This window comes from Pelophylax lessonae (assembly GCF_965119305.1).
Source record: "Pelophylax lessonae genome assembly, chromosome: 3".
Lineage (NCBI taxonomy): Eukaryota > Metazoa > Chordata > Amphibia > Anura > Ranidae > Pelophylax > Pelophylax lessonae.
Window position 1 is genome coordinate 675,291,501 of NC_138770.1, and position 23,258 is coordinate 675,314,758.

General features: G+C 42.2%; 1 protein-coding gene across 1 annotated transcript in view; it reads right to left on the reverse strand.

The window, feature by feature from the left end:
• BTBD9 (BTB domain containing 9) overlaps nt 1-23,258 on the reverse strand; it is a gene marked incomplete at its 3' end in the record, with an annotated part of 275,828 nt that overhangs the window by 45,183 nt on the left and 207,387 nt on the right. Inside the window, exon 9 of the mRNA XM_082249306.1 lies at nt 619-726. Coding sequence (XP_082105432.1) covers nt 619-726 — 108 coding nt within the window. The remainder of the gene's footprint in view (nt 1-618; nt 727-23,258) is intronic.

Consider the following 23,258-nt stretch of genomic DNA (forward strand, 5'->3'; position numbering starts at 1 on the left):
GGATGATGGAAGTCAGCAGAGCTTCCCCTCATTTACTAAGCTCTGGAGCAACTGCACTTTGCAAAGTGCTCAGTCTATTTGCCTTTAGTAAATCAACCCCTATGGATTACTCCATGATCCGAATTGCCCGGGCAAGACCAGCATGCCTTGCTCTGAACTGTAAAAGCAGGCGAAGCCCTGGCCACTCAAAACACTCTTACCCGCCCTGCCAGCCAGTGCAGCAAGTGATGAAGGCAGCTGGGAACCTGGCAGGGCAGGTAAGTGTTCGACTGACAGCGGCTCCTCTAGATCTATAGTCCAGGCCCCAAACGCACTGCTGGACCTTTGACGTTGGTGGAAGCTGTCAAGCGTCTTTATAAGTCTCCCCCTCCATCCCTCCAAACTGCTGGCAGAAGGTGGGGACTGAGCAGTCGAAAAAGCCTAAGAAAAAAAGTGTTTGCATAGGTTTTTCATATTTGAAAATGGGGGGGGGGGGGGTAATCCTTATTGCTGGTGCCAGGTGTGCTTGTGTTTGACCCTTACGAAATCTTTAATTTGCAGGAAATTGCAGCAAACATGCAGCCAACGTTAACAAGAATGCAATGCTATAGAAGTCAAGAAGATCAGATGTCAGCCTACCTGCATGGGACCTTCGTCCGGTCGGCGACCATCGTCCATTGCTGCTGGTTGGTGGACACCTCAATGTAATAACTGTAACTACGATCGTCACAATCCCACAACAATAACCTGGAGAGGAGAAAGAAAAAAAAAATCCTCATTAAAGCAGAACTCCAAGCAAATATTAAGAGAAAAGAACTGAATGACATTTCTCTGCGGTGGGGGGAAAAAATATTTGATCCCCTACAGATTTTTTACATTTGCCCACTTACAAAGAAATGAAGGGTCTATAATTGTTATCATAGGTGAATTTAAAATGATAGCGACAGAATATCAACCAAAAATCCAGAACAAACACATAAAACAAATGATCCCCAAGCAAAACATGACTTAGTACTTGGTGGAGAAACCCTTGTTGGCAAGCACAGAGGTCAGACGTTTCTTGTAGTTGGTGACCAGGTTTGCACACATCTCAGGAGGGATTTTGGTCCACTCTTCTTTACAGATCTTCTCTAAATCCTTAAGGCTTCTTGGCTGTCTCTTGGCAACTCAAAGTTTCAGCTTCCTCTATAAATGTTCTACAGGATCAAGGTCTGGAGACTGGCTAGGCCACTCTATGGCCTTAACCGCTTGCCGACCGCCGCACGACTATTTACTGCGGCGGTCAGCCCCTCACAGGCAGAGCGACGTAGTACTACGGCGCTAGCCTGTGAGGGTCTCCGAAGCGAGCGCGCGCCGCCGGAGGCGCGCTCCCGCGCGGTCACGGACCCCCCCGCGCATGTGACCGGCGGACCCGATCGTCCGGCGGTCACTCACGATCGTCGGTGCAGAGGGAGAAAGGCAGGCAGCTGATGTAAACAAGCCGCCTGTCATTCTCCCCTGTGTAGAAATAGTGATCATACGGTTCTACTATGTAGGACCTTTGATCACTGTTCCTACACATCAAGCCACAGCCAATCACAGTTAGAATCACGCCCCTAGGGACACACATAGCCCCTCCCTTTCAAAAAAAGTTAACCCCTTCACTGCCAGTGTAATTTTACAGTATCCGTGCATATTTATAGCACTGATTACTGTAGTAATGTCACTGGTAACCCCAAAAATGTCAGTCAAGGACCAAAATCCCTCCTGAGATGTGTGCAAACCTGGTCACCAACTACAAGAAATGTCTGACCTCTGTGCTGGCCAACAAGGGTTTCTCCACCAACTACTAAGTCATGTTTTGTTTGGGGATCAAATACTTATTTTACTCACTGAACTGCAACTCAATTTATAACATTTGTTTTATGTGTTTTTTTCTGGATTTTTGGTTGATATTCTGTCTCTACCATTTAAAATACACTTCTGATAAAAATGATAGACCTTTCATTTCTTTGTAAGTGGGCAAACTTACAAAAGCTGCAGGGGATCAAATAATTATTCCCCCCACTGTAGCTCTGTGCTTTGTGTATCAAACTATTGAAAGTTGTACTCAAAAGTTTGCATGGTAGATATGGTGACATTTTGGCATGGATATTGAAAATATGACTGATTTTGCCATAAAAAACTGTCTTTTATGTAAGGATAATTATCATAAAAAGCCATTTCTTATCACATACTGTAGTTTGGCTCATTTTTAGATCATAATCATAACAGAAATCACCCAAATGGCCCTAAAGAAAAAAAAAATTCCCCTCCCTTGGGATATTTGGCCTTGATACAAGGTGACAAAAACCAATTAAAATGGCAATTAAAGATTAACCCCTAGGTGCCGAGTGCATGCAAATATGGGGCCTCTCAGGGGTCAGGCCTTGGCGCAGAGCACCCGCAAATTTGTGTGCACTAGCGCCGACAGTGCTGTGCCAAGTGCGCGAGCCCTGTGCGCTCCCGGCAAAATGACTGGTGGCTTACGAAAAGCTCCTTGCCAATCATCGGCGGTCACATGGTCCCAAGCCCTAGCTCCTGTCCCAGAATTCCAAACCCCCTAAGGGGGAGGTGGAAGCTGGCGCCAAAGGGTTAATTTCCCACATCTGTGACTTTTATATTGCAGTGTCTGTGTATAAATAGTCAGTGAGTTTGTTATCTCTCATAAGAATGCACTGAGCAGGCTAGATACTGGGCCATGGGGAGCAGAAAAGAACTGCCAAAAGACCTGTGTAACAAGGTAATGGAACTTTATAAAGATGGAAAAGGATATAAAAAGATATCCAAAGTCTTGAATTTTCCAGTCAGTACTGTTCAACCACTTATTAAGAAGTGAAACATTCGGGGATCTCTTGCTACCAAGCCAAGGTCAAGCAGACCAAGAAAGTTTGCAGCCACAACTTCCAGAAGAATTGTTCAGGATACAAAGAAAAACTCACAGGTAACTAGGAGAAATACAGGCTGCTCTTGAAAAAGATGGGTAATGTTGGTGCTCCAGGTATATGGACAAGATGGGACAAGTTTAAAAACATATATATAAGTATGTAAATGCAAGATCATAAATCCATGAACAAAGGTCCATAAATAAATAAGAGCCAGGTAGACTGATGGAGAATAAGCAACAAAGGGCAAAGCTCTTTAAAAGAGTGAAGTCAACTCTGTATATAAGGATAAAAAGAAAACAGGAAGAGCGCCTCTAAATGCAGTAGTTTAATGGGTACAAAGCGCACAGTAGTAAACTCACATTGGCAAAATGAGAAGCTCATCTGGTGGAACAAGGCCCAGTGGTGATCGTGGCACGATGTGGCCGGGATCCGAGACTGCAGAGCCAAGATATCAGCGGGTGACAGGGAGGGTGCCGGCACTCAGTCTTTCGGGTAGCGCAACCTCACCGAAGGGCGGAAGAGGAACACAACGCGTTTCAGAGCATGCGCGACGGCCAAACAGGGCATGCACGCTCCTTTTTTTAAGTGTACGGGGCGATGAGGAAGCCCAACAGATATAAGCAAGTCTTAAGGGGGGTAATGGATGGTCTAAAAAAAATAATTGCCCCCTTAAGACTTGCTTATATGCCTACCTATTAAATGGGATCTGTTTGGCTTCCTCATCGCCCCGTACACTCGAAAAAGGAGCGCACATGCCCTGTTTGGCTGTCGCGCATGCTCTGACACACGTTGTGTTCCTATTCCGCCCTTCGGTGACGTCACACGCCCTGATGCTGTGGTTCAAGCCTCTCCCAGACGTAGCCTACACAGAAGACTGAGTGCCGGAACCCTCCATGTCTCCCGCTGATATCTTGGCTCTGCAGTCTCGGATCCCAGCCACACTTTTCCACCAGATGAGCTTCTTATTTTACCAATGTGAGTTTACTATTGTGTACTTTGTACCCACTAAACGACTGCACTTAGAGGCACTCTTCCTGTTTTCTATTTGCTCTGGAAAAAAGATGGTGTGGTTGTTTCAAGGAGCACAATACTTGAACAAAAATGAGCTGCGTGGTCGAGTTGCCAGAAAGAAGCCTTTACTGTGCCAATGCAAAAAGACCAGTTACAATATGGCTGACAACACCTTACAGCTTCTGGCACACTGTAATCTGGAGTGACGAGATCAAAATAGAACTATGTTTAGAGAGGGGTCAACAAGGCCTATAGCAACAAGAATACCATCCCCAGTGTGAAGCATGGTGGTGGATCACTGATATTTTTGGGGAGGTTGTGCTCTAAAGGCATGAGGAATTTTGTGAAAATTGATGGCATGATGAATGCAGCATGTTATCAGAAAATACTGGCTGACATTTTGCATTCTTCTGCATGAAAGTTGCGCATGGGACGCTCTTGGACTTTTCAGCACAACAATAACCCTAAGCACAGGACCAAAATGACCCTCCAGTGGTTGTAGCAGAAAAAGGTGAAGGTTCTGGGGTGGCCATCACAGTCTCCTGACCTTAATATCATCTAGCCGCTCTGGGGAGATCTCCAAATGTGCATGCAATTCATGCAAGACGACCGAAGACCTTGCATGACCTGGAAGCATTTTGTCAAGATGAATGGGCAGCTCTACCACCTGCAAGAATATGAATCCCATAAGAAAAAAAAAAAAATGTTTTTTGCGGACTCATACATTCTGTAGATTACTGATTCTCCAAGGCGATGCAAAATTTTGATCACAACTGTAAAGCCAACGAGTGGGCAGAGACCTGGAAGAGCCGCTGCTCTCATGCACATTGCTGGATCGGGATTGGGCATTGGGGGGGCTGAGGGGAGAGCTGGTCACTGAAGGTTTTTTTTACTTTCATGCATTCCTTAAAGTGATTCTAAGGCCCCGTTCACATAGGGGCGATCCGACTTCGGGAGGCGACCTCCGAGGTCGCTGTGCGAGCAGCGCGCCGCGACCTCGGAGCGGCCGCCACGGACTTCATAACATTGAAGTCTATGGCGGTCGCCTCCGGGTCGCCCCAAAGAAGCTCCTGACCCTTTTTCTAAGTCGGAGCGACTTGTGTCGCTCCTATTAGAACGGGTCCATAGCTTCTGTATGGGAGGCGACCTACGGTGACCTGTGAGGCGACCAGGTCGCCTCACAGGTCGCCTCAGTGTGAACCGGGACTTAAGGTTGTAATTTTTTATTTTTTTTAAATAGCAAACATGTTCTACTTACCTGCTCTGTAAGGGTTTTGCACAGAGCAGCCCCGATCCTCTTCTATTTGGGTCCCCCGCCGGAGGTCCTGGCTCCTCCCCCCTGCCGAATGCCCCCAAGAGCAAGCCTCTTGCAATGGGGGGCACTCAAGCAGACTCACTCCTAAGCTTCTGTGAATGGATATTGTCCATTTACACAAACAGCGTGGCTCAGCCCCCCCCCCCCACTCTCACCTCATTGGCTGATTGACGCTGTGTGAGCCAATGAGGCGAGAGAGACCCGGGAGAACTGCGGCTCTCATGCACATCGCTGGATCGTGATGGACTTCAGGTAAGGGGGGGGAGGGGGGGGGGCCCAGGAGTTTTTTTTACCCTAATGCATAGAATGCATTAAATAGGTAGTAATCTTCCTTTTCTTGCTTTTTACCTATAGGTAAGCCTATAATAAGGTTTACCTATAGGTAGTTTAAATATCTCCTAAACGTGCACCGAGATGATATTTACGTTGCATGCAGTCAGTGACATCACTAGCACATTATGGCTTTAGCCCACAGCCCCCCCCCCCCCTAAAAAAAAAAAAGCTCTAGCGGCTTACAACCGTTTTAAGGTAAAAAAAAACAAAAAAAAACTTGTGAACAAAGACTTCCTGCCCATCTACTGTGCCCTGTCTTCCAGTAATGTGCACTATGAGGATTAATGAGCAAACAATGATTGGTTTAACCCACGGATTCTTTTTTCCCCTCTTACTACGTTGCCTTTATTTTGGCTTTCTAAAACAACCAAGGAATAATTTAAAGGTTAGATAAAAGGTTTAGCGCAGTAAAACACTTTTGATAGGTACAGGATACATGTTTTATAGAGAAATATACATTAGGCCAAAAGGGAAGAAGGAGGGACAGAGAGTTTGGTTCCAAAAGGGGGACAATCCCTACAAATGAGGGTGAGTTGGGGGCTACAATATCACTATTGTGCTGTTCATTGTTCTCCTTGCTGGAGAGGAAGCTGTACCTGAGGAGCTGCACTACAAGAATCTCCCTGCTTCATCTATTCTTTGGACCATTGCTTCCTGAATTGCGATCATTACCCCACCAGTCATCAAATCCCCAGTCATTCAAAGGGGCAGCTCTGACATGAGGTAGAGAAGGCAAAGTGAATGGCCCATGGGACTTTTAAAGAGACACATACCAAATATTAAAAATATACAAGTGTATTGTATTCACCATGTTTTTATTATTGGATTTTAAATGTACATTATGATGTGCAATAAACTTGTATATTTTTAATATTTGGTATGTATCTCTTTAAAAGTCCCATGGGCCATTCTCTTTGTTTTTGTGTTCAAATTTGGAACTGAGACATCTACACATTCCACAAATATCAGCGCTTTCTTCTTGTAATGAGGTAGCAAAGCTCTGATTCTACAAAGCCGGCCACCTCAAGGCTCTGCCTCTACAAAGCCGGCCACCTCAAGGCTCTGCCTCTACAAAGCCACCCACCTCAAGGCTCTGCCTCTACAAAGCCGCCCACCTCAAGGCTCTGCCTCTACAAAGCCGCCCACCTCAAGGCTCTGCCTCTACAAAGCCGGCCACCTCAAGGCTCTGCCTCTACAAAGCCACCCACCTCAAGGCTCTGCCTCTACAAAGCCGCCCACCTCAAGGCTCTGCCTCTACAAAGCCGCCCACCTCAAGGCTCTGCCTCTACAAAGCCGCCCACCTCAAGGCTCTGCCTCTACAAAGCCACCCACCTCAAGGCTCTGCCTCTACAAAGCCGCCCACCTCAAGGCTCTGCCTCTACAAAGCCGCCCACCTCAAGGCTCTGCCTCTACAAAGCCGGCCACCTCAAGGCTCTGCCTCTACAAAGCCGGCCACCTCAAGGCTCTGCCTCTACAAAGACGGCCACCTCAAGGCTCTGCCCCTACAAAGACGGCCACCTCAAGGCTCTGCCCCTACAAAGACGGCCACCTCAAGGCTCTGCTTCTACAAAGACGGCCACCTCAAGGCTCTGCCTCTACAAAGCCGGCAACCTCAAGGCTCTGCCTCTACCAAGCCGGCCACCTCAAGGCTCTGCCTCTACAAAGCCGGCCACCTCAAGGCTCTGCCTCTACCAAGCCGACCACCTCAAGGCTCTGCCTCTACCAAGCCGACCACCTCAAGGCTCTGCCTCTACCAAGCTGGCCACCTCAAGGCTCTGCCTCTACCAAGCTGGCTACCTCAGGACAGAGAAAAGTAAGGCATGGTAAGTTGGTAATGGGGAAAAATCAGCTGCATGGAGACCAAAGGCCATACTGAGGGCTAGTGCTTTGTCATCTGCTTGTCTTAATGTATGGCTTCTAAAGTACAGGTCCTCTTCATGTAGCAGCTGTAGGCAATATTAGTGTGGCCCCATTCAAAACCCATTCACACCAGAACATGGTGCGGGTTCCGGTTTCCCACACCGCATGGGAATGTGCTGCACTTGCTATATGTTTGTAGGTGCCATTATTTGTCAATGGCACCCCAAAGGCATCTAGGAAATGCAGCAAGATTGCAGCCACCAAACTGCATGGTAATGAAGTACCATGCGGTTTAGTGAGGTGCAATTTGTAAGAGTCGCGTCTACCTTACTTTTTGCGTGTTCCCATGCGCTTGGCAGCCCAAAAACAAAATCTTGCACCAGAACACGAACCAGCTCTTAGACTTTGCCCCCAAGGAATCTAAAGGGTTGGAATAAGCTGCACAGCCCCTTTAAGAGAAGCCAGGGGTGATTTGAGAGATGAAGAAATGAGTTTGGAATGGAATGTATTTCACCCCGCTGAGTTCAATATCAAATTACACTTTGCAGCTGCGAATCTTATTGAAAATGGATTAACGTCAGTAATTTTGCTTACATATTTCATAAATAAGCCTGGAAGTCGAAGGCAGGCATCGATTAGAGGGGAGTTGCTCCCTGAAGCGAATTGTGCTCGCTGACAAGTTGCTTAAAAATCATCAGCAAGACAAAAAGGGATTGTTCTGTACAATGGGAACAGGGTGTGAACGGAGCGTTAGCTCTGTGGGAACAACATCAGTCTATACAGAGATCAGGGACAGATTCTCCATAATTGGGGGAAACCACAATCTACCATCTGATTTCACAACCTGTCCAGGAGGGCCAGTACAGGGCTAAACCGGGGACTCCAGCTCCTGATATAAACTATTTATTCCAGGTACTTCTATAGTGGTGTCAACGTATGTGGTGCTTTACATATACACTCACCGGCCACTTTATTAGGTACACCTTGCTAGTAGAAGTAAAAGAAGAAGTAGAAGTAGAAGTAAAAATCAAAATGTAACATTTTAGGGCAATTTGTTTTCTGCTACATATTTTTGGTAAACAAAACAAAAAAAAAAATATTGCAATAAGCGCATTTTGATTGGTTTATGCAATAGTTACGCCTACAAACTACAGGAAAGATTTATGTAATTTTTATTGTTTTGTTTTTTTTTTTTTTTACTAGTAATGGCGGCGATCTGCGATTTTTTGCAGGACTGCAAAATATCGGGAGACAGATCGGACCCCTAACTGACATTTATGACACTTTTGGGGGGACCAGTGACATTACTACAGTAATCAGTGCTAAAAAATATTCACTGTTACTGTAATAATGACACTGCCAGGGAAGGGGTTAACCCTATGGGTGATAAAGGGATTAAATGTGAGCCTAGGGAAGTGATTCTAACTGTGCGAGGGCGTGGCTTCTGAAATGACCATAGAGACATGTGATACTATATAGAAGGATCACAGGCTCTCTGATCATTCCAGAGAGAAGAACGGTCAGCTGTGTTTACAATAGCTGACCGTCCTCTCTCAGCGGGAAGCGATAGTGGGTGTCAGGCGGCAATCGGAGCTGCCTGACACACGCATCGGCTTCCCCGCTGGTGATCGGGGGCGGAAGCCTGCCGCTGCCGGCGCGCGCTTGCCCCCTAGCTGCCACCAAGCAAACAACGTATCCATACGTTTTGCCTGTACAAGCTACCCTGGCACTATATATATATATATACACACACACACACACACACACACACATATATATACACACACATATATATATATATATATATATATATATATATATATATATATATATATATATATATATATATATATATATATATATGTATAGTAAGCGGTCAGCAAGTGGTTGAGGACCAAGCCTATTTCTGACACTTGTTATTTACAAAATAAATCCGTATTTTTTGCTAGAAAATTATGTAGAACCCCCAAACAGTATATATATATATATCTATATATATATATATCTATATATATAGATATATATATATTTTTTTTTTTATCATCAGTGACCCTAGAGAATAAAATGGAAATTGTTGCAATACGTTACGTCACACCGTATTTGCGCAGCGGTCTTACAAATGCAATTTTTTTTGGTAAAAATAAAATTTTTTGAATTGAGAAATTAGAAAACGGTAAAGTTAGCCCTATTTTTTTTCTATAATGTAACGCCAAGTAAATAGATACCCAACATGTCACGCTTCAAAATTGCGCACACTTATGGAATGGTTACAAACATTGGTACTTAAAAATCTCCATAGGCGACACTTTAAAAATATCTACAGGTTACCAGTTTAGAGTTACAGAGGAGGTCTAGGGCTCAAATTATTGGTCTCGCTCTAAGGATCGCGGCGATACCTCACATGTGTGGTTTGAAGAACGTTTGCATATGTTGGCTCAACCTGCGCATGCGTTCGCTTCTGCGCGGAGGGTTGGGGCGTTTTACATCTTTTTTTTCTTCTTATTTATTTTACCTTTTATTGTTTATTTTTACACTGTCCCTTTAATTTTTTTTTTTTTATCACTTTTATAGAATATAATGAATATAACCATCTTCCGAAATTCAAATTTTGAACAAAATAAATTCAAATTTTAATAGAAAAGAATAGAAAATAATAGAATAGAAAAGAATAGAATAAACAAATAGAAAAAGAATATAATTCAAAAAACAATTGAATGGAATAGAAAGAATATAACCATTTAAAAAAAAAATTCTAATTCAATTAAAATAAAATTTTGAATACAATAGAAAAGAATAGATTAGAATATGAAGATGGTTATATTCGTTCTATTCTGTTGTTTTTTCTATACTATTCTAATCTATTATTTTCTATTTTATTTAAAATTGAATTGATTCTTTTTGAATTTTGGAAATGGTTATTCTTTTTATTCTATTGTTTTTTAAACTCTATTCTTTTTCTATTTGTTTATTCTATTCTTTTGTATTATTTTCTATTCTATTCTTTTTAATTCAAATTTCAGAAGATGGTTATATTCTTCCTATTTTATTCTACTTTTTTTATTCTATTCTGTTCTTTTATTTTCTATTCTATTTTGTTACGTTTTACTCTATTTTAATCTTTTTTTTCTGTTATATTCTTTTCTATTCTATTCTTTTTATTTATATTCTATTCCTTTATCTTCTTTCTATTTTTTTGTCTTTAAAAATTGAAAAACAAAATCGTAAACTTTTTGAATTCTTTTCGAATAATTTTTGAATTCGCAAAATTTTCAATTTGTTTTTCAATTTCTAAAGACAACAAAGAAGATAAAGGAATAGAATAGAAAAAAAAAACAGAATAAAAACTTTTCGAATACTTTTCGAATATGAAAACTATTAAAATTTGAAAACAATCCAAATAGGAAAATTTGAATCGATTTGAATACGAACAAACTCTATTTTATTTAAAATTAAATTGATTCTTTTTGAATTTTGGAAATGGTTATTCTTTCTATTCTATTGTTTTTTAAACTCTATTCTTTTTCTATTTGTTTATTCTATTCTTTTTCTATTTGTTTATTCTATTCTTTTGTATTATTTTCTATTCTATTCTTTTTAATTCAAATTTCAGAAGATGGTTATATTCTTTCTATTTTATTCTACTTTTTTTATTCTTTTCTGTTCTTTTATTTTCTATTCTATTTTGTTACGTTTTACTCTATTTTAATCTTTTTTTTTCTGTTATATTCTTTTCTATTTTTTTTATTTCTATTCTATTCATTTATCTTCTTTCTATTTTTTTGTCTTTAAAATTGAAAAACAAATCGTAAACTTTTTGAATTCTTTTCGAATAATTTTTGAATTCGCAAAATTTTCGATTTGTTTTTCAATTTCTAAAGACAACAAAGTTTAAAAGAAGATAAAGGAATAGAAAAAAAAAAAAAAAAAACAGAATAAAAACATTTTGAATACTTTTCGAATATGAAAACTATTAAGATTTGAAAACAATCCAAATAGGAAAATTTGAATCGATTTGAATACGAACAAACTCTATTTTATTTAAAATTGAATTGATTCTTTTTGAATTTTGGAAATGGTTATTCTTTCTATTCTATTGTTTTTTAAACTCTATTCTTTTTCTATTTGTTTATTCTATTCTTTTGTATTATTTTCTATTCTATTCTTTTTAATTCAAATTTCAGAAGATGGTTATATTCTTTCTATTTTATTCTACTTTTTTTTATTCTATTCTGTTCTTTTATTCTCTATTCTATTTGTTACGTTTTACTCTATTTTAATCTTTTTTTTTCTGTTATATTCTTTTCTATTCTATTCTTTTTATTTCTATTCTATTAATTTATCTTCTTTCTATTTTTTTGTCTTTAAAAATTGAAAAACAAATTGTAAACTTTTTGAATTCTTTTTGAATAATTTTTGAATTCGCAAAATTTTCGATTTGTTTTTCAATTTCTAAAGACAACAAAGTTTAAAAGAAGATAAAGGAATAGAATAGAAAAAAAAAAAACAGAATAAAAACATTTCGAATACTTTTCGAATATGAAAACTATTACAATTTGAAAACTATTAAAATTTGAAAACAATTCAAATAGGAAAATTTGAATCGATTTGAATACGAACAAACTAAACTAATTCCTAAAACAAATTAAACAAATTTTACTAAACAAATTCATGTAAATAACGAATCGAAACTATTTTTTGCATTCTGCACACATCTAATACACAATGCAAACCCACAATCATTACTCCTGAAATAGAACTTATTACTAAACTGCGCAATGCTAGAAGTTCTGTTCTGTAATTTGTACCCTTCGCTGTCTTTGCCCTCTGGAAAAGGTTCCTGGTGAATGCAGATTACATCTAATTGGATTTTGTTTGATTTTCTTTCTGTTCTTCTAAACAGTTGATGAACTCCGTGTCTTCTGAACAAGTAAAAAAACTTTACTTGGGTTAGTGTAGCAGAGCCCCAACAAAAACTACTGAGAATCTTTATCTGAAGGGGGTTTTACCTTACAATTCATCTTCTCCAATAGGAGATGGCAAACTCTCCTCTTCCAAAAAAAATACAGGTATGATGGATATTAAACCCATTCTGCCTGTAGACCACAAGAACAGAATGCCGAATGGCACAAACACTGGAAGTTAGAAATCATAGTGTGTCAAGGTTCAGCTCAAAACTGAACCCTGGACTTCTAGCCCACATCAAATGTTTTTCAAATATTTGCGGTCCAAAAAAAAAAAAAAAAAACCCCAATCCAGGGTCCCCCCTTTCATCAGGGTCCTGCATACATCAAGATCCGCATTGGAGTCCTTCATTACATCAAGATCCCAAAAGTAAAGAAATTCTGATGGCTGCACTTCCAGCAAGGAGATCCAAAAAGCCTTTAAAAAGCACAATGTAAGTGTGAAACGCGTTAACCCCTTTCCTCCCCTGCCTATAAATCTGTGTGCTTCCTACGGATTCATTCAATAAAGGCTTTTTGGATCTCATTGCTGGGAGTGCATCCATCCAGATTTGTTTTCTCTTGAGTACTACAGCTGTGACTGGGAGAGCACCTTGGATTACACAGATCTCGCTGCCTTTACCGGCTGACTGATTTGTAGATTCGTTACATCAAGGTCCCAATCGGATGTCCTCCTTTACATCAAGGTCCTCATCAGAAGCCCCCCTAATATCAGTGACCCCTTTAGAGTCCTCCATTACATCAGGGTCCTAATCAAAACTCCCCCCTACATGGGCGACCCCATCCCAGTTCTCCATTACATCAAAATCCCCATCAGAGACCTCCATTATGTCAGGGTCCTCATTAGAAGCTCCCCCTACATCAGTGACCCCCATCCCAGTTCTCCATTACATCAAAATCCCCATCAGAGACCTCCATTACATCAGGGTGCTCATTAGAAGCTCCCCCTACATCAGTAAGCCCATCCCAGTTCTCCATTACATCAAAATCCCCATCAGAGACCTCCATTACATCAGGGTACTCATTAGAAGCTCCCCCTACATCAGTAAGCCCATCCCAGTTCTCCATTACATCAAAATCCCCAGAGACCTCCATTACATCAGGGCCCTCATTAGAAGCTCCCCCTACATCAGTAAGCCCATCCCAGTTCTCCATTACATCAAAATCCCCATCAGAGACCTCCATTACATCAGGGTCATCATTAGAAGCTCCCCCTACATCAGTAAGCCCATCCCAGTTCTCCATTACATCAAAATCCCGATCAGAGACCTCCATTTCATCAGGGTCCTCATTAGAAGCTCCCCCTACATCAGTAAGCCCATCTTAGTTCTCCATTACATCAAAATCCCCATCAGAGACCTCCATTACATCAGGGTCCTCATTAGAAGCTCCCCTTACATCAGTAAGCCCATCCCAGTTCTCCATTACATCAAAATCCCCATCACAGACCTCCATTACATCAGGGTGCTCATTAGAAGCTCCCCCTACATCAGTAAGCCCATCCCAGTTCTCCATTACATCAAAATCCCCATCAGAGACCTCCATTACATCAGAGTCCTCATTAGAAGCTCCCCCTACATCAGTGACCCCGCCATCCCAGTTCTCCATTACATCAAAATCCCCATCAGAGACCTCCATTACATCAGGGTCCTCATTATAAGCTCCCCCCTACATCAGTAACCCCATCCCAGTTCTCCATTACATAAAAATCCCCAGAGACCTCCATTACATCAGGGTCCTCATTAGAAGCTCCCCCCTACATGGGCGACCCCATCCCAGTTCTCCATTACATCAAAATCCCCATCAGAGACTTCCATTACATCAGGGTGCTCATTAGAAGCCCCCCTTACATCAGTAAGCCCATCCCAGTTCTCCATTACATCAAAATCCCCATCAGAGACCTCCATTACATCAGAGTCCTCATTAGAAGCTCCCCCTACATCAGTGACCCCGCCATCCCAGTTCTCCATTACATCAAAATCCCCATCAGAGACCTCCATTACATCAGGGTGCTCATTAGAAGCCCCCCCCTACATCAGTAACCCCATCCCAATTCTCCATTACATAAAAATCCCCAGAGACCTCCATTACGTCAGGGTCCTCATTAGAAGCTCCCCCTACATCAGTGACCCCATCCCAATTTATAATGTCATTCATGCTGTGTTTTACTACTTAAAGCTAAGGGTAGGAGTTTTCAAAGCCTTGGCAATAGTTGGTTTACGAAGTAGAGCCTCATATGATTTTTTTTTTTTTACATTGGAGTAAAGCAGTGTATGTAATAGCACATATACCCTGATCCACAGTCTGCTCACCCATGGACATGTCCACCAAATGTGGGCCATCATGACTGGGTACAACCTTGAAAGCATAACGCAGAATACTGTTGAATAATGCGTGCCAAACGGGCTGGAGTATACTACTAGTGGTACAGATTTCTGGACATTGGCGGTAGTAGAAGGAATGGAGAAAGGGCATGTGGGAGAACCACACCAAAGATGACATCCCGCCAAAAAGGCCAAAAGTACTTGGCAGTCCCACCATGCCAAAAAGTTCTCCTCATCCCACATCCTCTTCAGCACAGCACTGTGGGGTAAATCTCAGACAGCTGGGTAGGTACCCTCTACCAGCAGGTAAGCAGTTTATAGCTGGTTTTCTGAGTCTTCCGTGTTGGTAGAAATATTGTGGGTAAACTTCAACATCTACATTAATTGGGAACCTCTAAAATTTGCATCGGACTTCAGTTCCCACTTTCTGATGAAAAATAGGGCACCTGCAGTTCATGACACAGAATATTGCTAAATGTTCCAGGAACTTACTAATTCTGGAAAATGCTTACCACTACTGAAGGAGTGTGCTACTCCATTTTGTATAATATAATTGCTAATTGCCTGAACTGCATTTCAGGCTGTCTTAGACGCACGTAACATACAGTTAGCACATAATGGCGTGTCTAAATTATGCTATTTGTTTCCTGAAGATGTTTTTGACTTTAGTTCCTCTTTCTTTAGAATGATCTCAGAATTGTTTTTTTTACATATATTAACCAATAGAATCTACTAATTAAGTTTGCCTCTATATAAAAGGAGACCCAGTTTATACCCATATAAGGAATTTACCCTAGACCAGGGCTTTTTTTCAGCGGGAACGTGGGGGAACGCAGTTCCGGCACCTCCAGCACTGAATCTATGTAATGGCAAGGAGTGCTTGGTTGTGCTACACTGTCTATTGATGCTGGCTGCTGAGGAACCTATTGTTTCTGGAGGGGATCTATTCCTGCAGGAGGATTTATTGCTGCTGGCAATATCTAGTGTGGCTGCTGGGGGACCTATTGTCTCTGGAAGAGATCTCGTTTTGCAGGGGGTCTATTGTTGCTGGGGTGGGTCTTATGTTGCTGAGGGGTCAGTTGTTGCTGGGAGGGATCTACTGTTTAGGCGGCAGTCTATTGATGCTGGCTGCTGGGAGATCTGTTGTTGCTGCTGAGGGCCCATTGTTTCTGGCTGGATCTATTTTTGCTGGGAGATATATTGTTGTTGGCTGCATGGGATCTATTTTACTGCTTTTTTGTTATCATTGACAAATTCCATACAAATTACTTAGTACCACAAATGTTACTTTGTTCTGTATTTTCTAAAAGGGGTGGTACTGGGAGGTGGGTAGTGGGTGGAACCAAGGAGCGGTTCACGGAGGTAGGTAGGGGCGGAGACAAGGGGTAAATCCAAAGAGGGAGTTCCTGCACCTATTCTCTGAGAAAAAAAGCCCTGCCCTAGACAACCCCCCTTTTACAATGTATGTATAAATGCTTATGAATATAATAAACATTTGAGAAATCTTTTCATCCACACACTGACTAGTAGATTTATTCTAGTGGTGAAAATTTCTCCCGGAGACTCCGCCCATACACAGAACCGACTTGACTGAACTATAGGTAGTCAGGGACTATCAGAGGAGGGGTTGAGCCAACCACCTTCAACTACCAATACAGATTTCCATTGTGGAGGGAATTTTAGTCACTGGCACCCCGTTGCAATTCACCGATGTGGTGTGCAGGCATGTGGGCAACGCTCAGGATGTTAGTTGATTACGGTTAAACACCCTATAGCTGCCAATCAAGGACTTTGGCGGGTCACGACCAGGTGCTGTGAAGATCATAATTGTCCATTTGTCCAGAGAAAAAGCAATGTAAACACATCACTCTCAGTCAAAAGTAAATAGAAGTTACACTCCAAACTCCAAAAAGAAGAAAACCGCATACAATAATGTCTCCACCTTGCTCACAATCATAGAGAAAGCTCCACCTTGTATTATTAAAAAGCTTGCTCACAAGGATAAGGAAAGCTCCACCAGAAGTCCTGAGCCTCAGTCCAGTGAATTTTCCTAGGCCAGTGATGGTGAACCTTGGCACCCCAGATGTTTTGGAACTACATTTCCCATGATGCTCATGCACTCTGCAATGTAGTTGAGCCTCATGGGAAATGTTGTTCCAAAACATCAGGGGTGCCAAGGTTCACCATCACTGGCCTAGGCTGAAATTATGGCATCTGTCTTCTGCAGGCAGAAGGAAACTTTTCCTCAGTCTCCTGCTCACCCGTGATCAGATTGCACATTGCTGCTCCTCCTTTCCCCGTCACGGGTGGGTACACGACAGTTTGAGCTCAGAGAAGGAAGGAAGTTAAATGTTGCCGACTGTCCTTGATGGAGAAGGACTGGAAGAGAGCTCCATGTTAAAAGGTTAAAACTGCAGCAAAGGTTATTTTTTAGATTAGTTAGAAATCCAGGGAGTTTACAAGCAGGCAGTATACACAGGTACATTTTTTTTTTTTTGAAGAACGGTCCAATGAGCTCTACCAAAAACGTAGCCATCACTTTTTTTTTTTCTTTGCAGGTTTATTTCCTTTTCAAAATGGCCAGCAAAAGAAATCTGACCTTTAAAAACGGTTTCCACGTACTGTTCCTGTCAGCGGCTTTGACCCATGTTCATTATTTTTGTGTTAGGTGTCTACTCTTCTCCAGAAAGAACATTGTGATCACTGTGATCAGTAACTCTAATTCCGAGGATAGCTCAGGGCGGTGCGGTGGAGTTGGAGTTCAGAATCTCAGTCAAGTTTTCTGGTGACAGATCAGCCAATAATGGGAAGCCTCTAAGAAAAGCCAGCGCCCGCGGGAGCATCTGTTTGCGTATACACCTATATAGATGTACAAGTCACTGCAACCATTTCCAAGACTCTGTCACTTATTCAAAACTCCCCACAGCTCTTTTTTTATGTTCCAAAAAAAGTTTTGGCATACGTGTCAGTGCCAAGCTTTGCCACTATGGAAATGGATATAGAAATTGCACAGGATTCTCAAGGTTACAGTTCGAGAAGCTCCCAGAGACTGTAATCCACATTGGAGGGGTTCCATGTCCATGAGATTGAGAGTCGAGGCAGCTGCACAAGTCTGGGAGACCAAGAGAGGGTCTGGGAGAATCAGGATGGGACAAATAGGTGAGGAAACCCAAGTCTCAGGGGTTCTCCTGACATCCCAGGCTCTCTCACTCCACTGAGACTTGGGTTTCCTCACCCATTTGTCCCATCCTGATTCTCCCCACCCTCTCTTGGTCTCCCAGACTTGTGCAGCTGCCTCAACTCTCAATCCCATGGACATGGAACCCCTCCAACATGGATTACAGTCTCTGGGAGCTTCTCGAACTGTAACCTTGAGAATCCTGAGCAATTTCTGTATCCATGTCCATGGTGACAGAGCCTTGCACTGTCACATATGCTAAACACTATTAGGAACATACAAAAGAATTGTGGGGTATTTTGATATCGTGACACAGTCTTGGAAATAATGCATATATTCGCCAGCACACCATGGATCGTCGCATGTCATCCAAAGCTTTTATTGCAGAAAGGTCACATCACAAAAGATCACGTGCAACTTTTTGGAGCTGCACAGGACCCTTTTGTCAGGCATGTGGTGTGTGGGCCCACTCCTGACCTCTAGATAGGGGTTCTCCTGACATCCCAGGCTCTCTCACTCCACTATCTAGAGGTCAGGAGTGGGCCCACACACCACATGCTTGACAAAAGGGTCCCGTGCAGCTCCGAAAAGTTGCACCTGATCTTTTGTGATGTGACCTTTCTGCAATAAAAGCTTTGGATGACATGCAACGATCCATGGTGTGCTGGCGAATATATGCATTATTTCCAAGACTGTGTCACAATATCAAAATACCCCAAAATTCTTTTGTATGTTACTAAAAGTGTTTAGCATATGTGACAGTGCAAGGCTCTGTCACTATGGACATGGATACAGAAATGGCACAGGATTCTGAAGGTTACAGATTGAGAAGCTCCCAGAGACTGTATTCCATGTTGGAGGGGTTCTGTCCCTAGGACTATGAGAGTTGAGGCAGCTACATGAGTCTAGGAGACAAAGACTACGTCTAGGAGACTGAGAAGGCCAGGACAACTAGGGGAGGGAACCCAAGTTTTAGAGGAGAGAAAGCCTGGGATGTCAGGAGAACCCCTATCTAGAGGCCAGGAGTGGGCTCACACATCACATGCCTGATGAAGGGGTCCTGTGTAGCTCCGAAACATTGTACTTGATCCTTTGTGATCTTTTTGCAATAAAAGCTTTGAACGACATTTGAGGATCCATGGTGTGCTGGCGAATATGTGCATTATTTCCAAGACTCTCACAAGTTCAAAACACTCCAGAACTCTTTGGTATGTTCCTAAAAGTGTTTAGCATATGTGACAGTGAAAAGCCCCGCCACTATGGAAATCTAAATAGAAATGACACAGGATTCTTCAATGTTACAGACTGAGAAGCTCCCAAAAACTGCACTCCATGTTGGAGGGGTTCTAGGTCTATGGGACTGAGAGTTGAGGCAGCCACATGAATCTTGCAGATGAAGATAGTGTCTAGAAGACTGAGAAGGCCTGTACAACTAGATGAGGGTACAACTAGGTAAGGGAACCCAGGTCTCAGGGGTTCTCCTGACATGCCAGGCTCTCTCATGCCTCTATCTAGAAGTCAGGGGTCCTGTGCAACTCAAAAACATTGTACCTGATCCTTTGTGATGTGACCTTTATGCAATAAAAGCTTTAGACGACATTTGACGATCACGATGTGCTGGTGAAGATGTGCATTATTTCCAAGACTGTCACAAATTCAAAACACCCCAGAACTCTTTGGTATGATCCTAAAAGTGTTTAGCATATGTGACAGTGCAAGGCCCTGCCAGTATGGAAATGTATATAGAAATTACACAGGATTCTTAAGGTTACAGATTGAGACGCTCCCAGAAACTGAACTCCATGTTGGAGGGGTTCTAGGTCTATGGGACTGAGAGAGTTGAGGCAACCACATGAGTCTTGGAGACAAGGACAGTGTCTAGGAGACAGAGAAGGCCAGTACAACTAGGTGAGGGAACCCAAGTCACAGAGGAGTGAGAAAGCCTGGGATGTCAGGAGAACCCCTATCTAGAGGTCAGGAGTGGTCCTGTGCAGCTCCAAAACATTGTACCTGATCCTTTGTGATGTGACCTTTCTGCAGTAAAAGCTAGAAGACTGAGAAGGCCTGTACAACTAGATGATGGTACAACTAGGTAGGGGAACCCAGGTCTCAGGGGTACTCCTGACATCCCAGGCTCTCTCATGTCTCTATCTAGAAGTCAGAAGGGGTCCTGTGCAACTCAAAAACATTGCACCTGATCCTTTGTGATGTGACCTTTCTGCAATAAAAGCTTTAGACGACATTTGACGATCACGATGTGCTGGTGAAGAGGTGCATAATTTCCAAGACTGTCACAAATTCAAAACACCCCAGAACTCTTTGGTATGATCCTAAAAGTGTGAAAATAGAAATTAATGCTGCGCTATGGTAGGTGCTAAAAGTGCAACTCAAAGTGTTGCTGTGCAAAAATCAAAAAGATTGTAAAATGTGACGATACAAAAGAACAGTGCAAAATGGTTGTGATTGGCATAAAATAAGGTGAATCACCAAAAACCATAAATGAACAAATATAAATATATGAAACAGATATCCTAAAACCCTGTGCAATAAATATCAATACAAGAACAGTATCATGCACCCTGTGCGGTGAATACAAAAGTCCATAAAAATAATAATAATAACAGTCAATCAAAAATGCATAAAATCCAAAATGCATAAAAATCCAAAGTGCTTCAGCAAGTAGCCAGTGAAAGATAGTCCACGAAAAAAGTGCTCAAGTGCTGGAAATTCTGTGCAAAATCATGCTGCCATGGTGTGGTGACAAATAGTGACTTTCCTCTCCCCCAGGATGTTACACTTACCGGACAAAATGGACCCCTAGACAATATTGTGTAAGGGTCACACAGGCTTAGTCCAATAAGAAATGCAGGCAATTATCCTTTGGGCTGATATGAACCACCTAGGGACCTCCAATAGACTCAGCAGGATAGGGACCATATGCAGAAGGAAAGGCTCACAATAGTGTAATATTGCTAATGAAAACGTTTATTCAGAACATAAAATGGATCATTCACATTTCGCATGATAAAAAGCAGGCTAGTGTAGTCATTAAGTTGGTATAAGAGATCGTTCAGATCGCGGTGTGCTGCGGGCTCCCCTGGTCCCAGCGTGCGTTCCACCGCTACCGGAAATGACGTCACAGCAAGCGTAGGACCGGAAATTTCGTTGACGCGTTTCGCCCTCCTCCAAGGCGTTATCACAGACGTGGTGATAACGTCTTGGAGGAGGGCGAAACGCCACTATAGAAATGTATATAGAAATGACACAGGATTCTCAAGGTTACAGATTGAGAAGCTCCCAGAAACTGCACTCCATGTTGGAGGGGTTCTATGTCTATGGGACTGAGACAGTTGAGGCAACCACATGAGTCTTGGAGACAAGGACAGTGTCTAGGAGACTGAGAAGGCCTAGATGATGAAACCCAAGTCCCAGAGGAGTGAGAGAGCCTGGGATGTCAGAAAGGGGTCCTGTGAACCTACTAAACATTGCACCCGATCCTTTGGGATGTGACCATTAAGCAAGAAAAGCTTTGGATGACATTTGATGATCCATGGTGTGCTGGCGAATATGTGTATTATTTCCAAGACTCTCACAAATTCAAAACACCCCAGAACTCTTTGGTATGTTCCTAAAATTGTTTATCATATGTGACAGTGCAAGATACTTGAGTTTATATTTTTTTTTTTTTTATGATATAATTTTTATTTAAAAAAAATAGACATCCAATAGCCACATCTAAAGTACTTAAAAAAAAAAAAAAGAAAATATGAGATGAAAATACACCCACTCCAAACAAAAGGACCAGACTATTGGCTCAACATCAAAGACAGCACATGTATATAAAAGATATTTAATATACAGGTGGGGTCTCTGATGTTGAGCCTTTGAAGTCTCGTTGTTTAGTTTGGGGTGGGTGTATTTCCGTCCCATAAACTTTATTTAGGTTTTACAGTACAATGGCAAATAAAACCGCAAGAATTAAAGTGTTACTAAACCCACAACAGTAAAATCAGTGTGTAAATGCAGAAAACTGGATTTTTGACTTACGGTAAAATCCTTTTCTCTTAGGTTCATTGACAGACGCAGGCTCAGGAAAGGAAACCTACTGCTATGCATCAGAGGACTGCGTCCGTCAATGAACGATAGAGAAAAGCATGCTTGCTATTCTCACTGTGGTTAATCCTCTGAATTGTGTAAAAAGGCTGCTTGATCCTGACTTCTCTAATCCCACCCCTCTTTCATTGTCCCCAATTCATCTCCTGATACAATAGAGGCTTGGGGGCACTCTGCACATGCTCAGTTTGGTATATATTGCTAGGGAGTTTTTTTTTTTTTTCTCTTGGGAGGGTGCATGTTATCAGCACTGTCAAGACAGAGGGTCAGGGTAATACAACCTCTTAGGACAGTCAGAGGAGAGTGAAAACTCTCCCTACAAGCTTTAACAAAACACTGATAGAAGTTACAAGTCATGGGATTTGATAAGACGGCAATGATGTTCATGGAACCGAAAGGGACCATCCCTAAACTGTTCCCACAAAGTTGGGGGCATGAAATTGTTCAAAATGTCTTGGTATGCTGACGCCTTAAGAGTTTCCTTCAATGGAACTAAGAGGCCAATCCCAACCCCTGAAAAACAACCCCACACCATAATACCCCCTCTGCCAAATGATTTGGACCAGGGCACAAAGCAAGGTCCATAAAGACATGGATGAGCGAGTTTGGGGTGGAGGAACTTGGGAGTCCTGACCTCAACTAGGCTTTGCCCCTTAGTTCCAGTGAAGGGAACTCTTAAGGCTTAAGCATACCAAGACATTTTGGACAATTTCATGCTCCCAACTTTGTGGAACAGTTTGGGGATGGCTCCTTTCTGTTCCAACATGACTGCACACCAGGGCACAAAGCAAGGTCCGTTAAGACGTGGATGAGCGAGTTTGGGGGTTTCAGGGGGGAACTAGATTGGCCTGCACAGAGTCCTGACCTCAACCTGATAGAACACTTTTGGGATGAATTAGAACGCAGACCGAGAGCCAGGCCTTCTGGTCAAACATCAGTGTCTGACCTCACAAGTGCACTTCTGGAAGAATGATCAAACATTCCCATAGACACACTCCTAAACCTTGAGGACAGCATTCCCAGAAGAGTTGAAGCTGTTATAGCTGCAATGGGTGGGCCAACTCAATATTGAACCCTACAGACTAAGACTGGGATGCCATTAAAGTTCATGTGCGAGTAAAGGCAGGCGTACCAATACTTCTGACAATATATTTAAAAACCATAAACAGAAACACAGTTTATAAAAATTTAACACATGGAGTTAAAAATCTTAAACATCATCTAGATGATCTGTACTAAATATTTTCATAAAAAAGAAAAAAAAAATTCTCTCTTTCA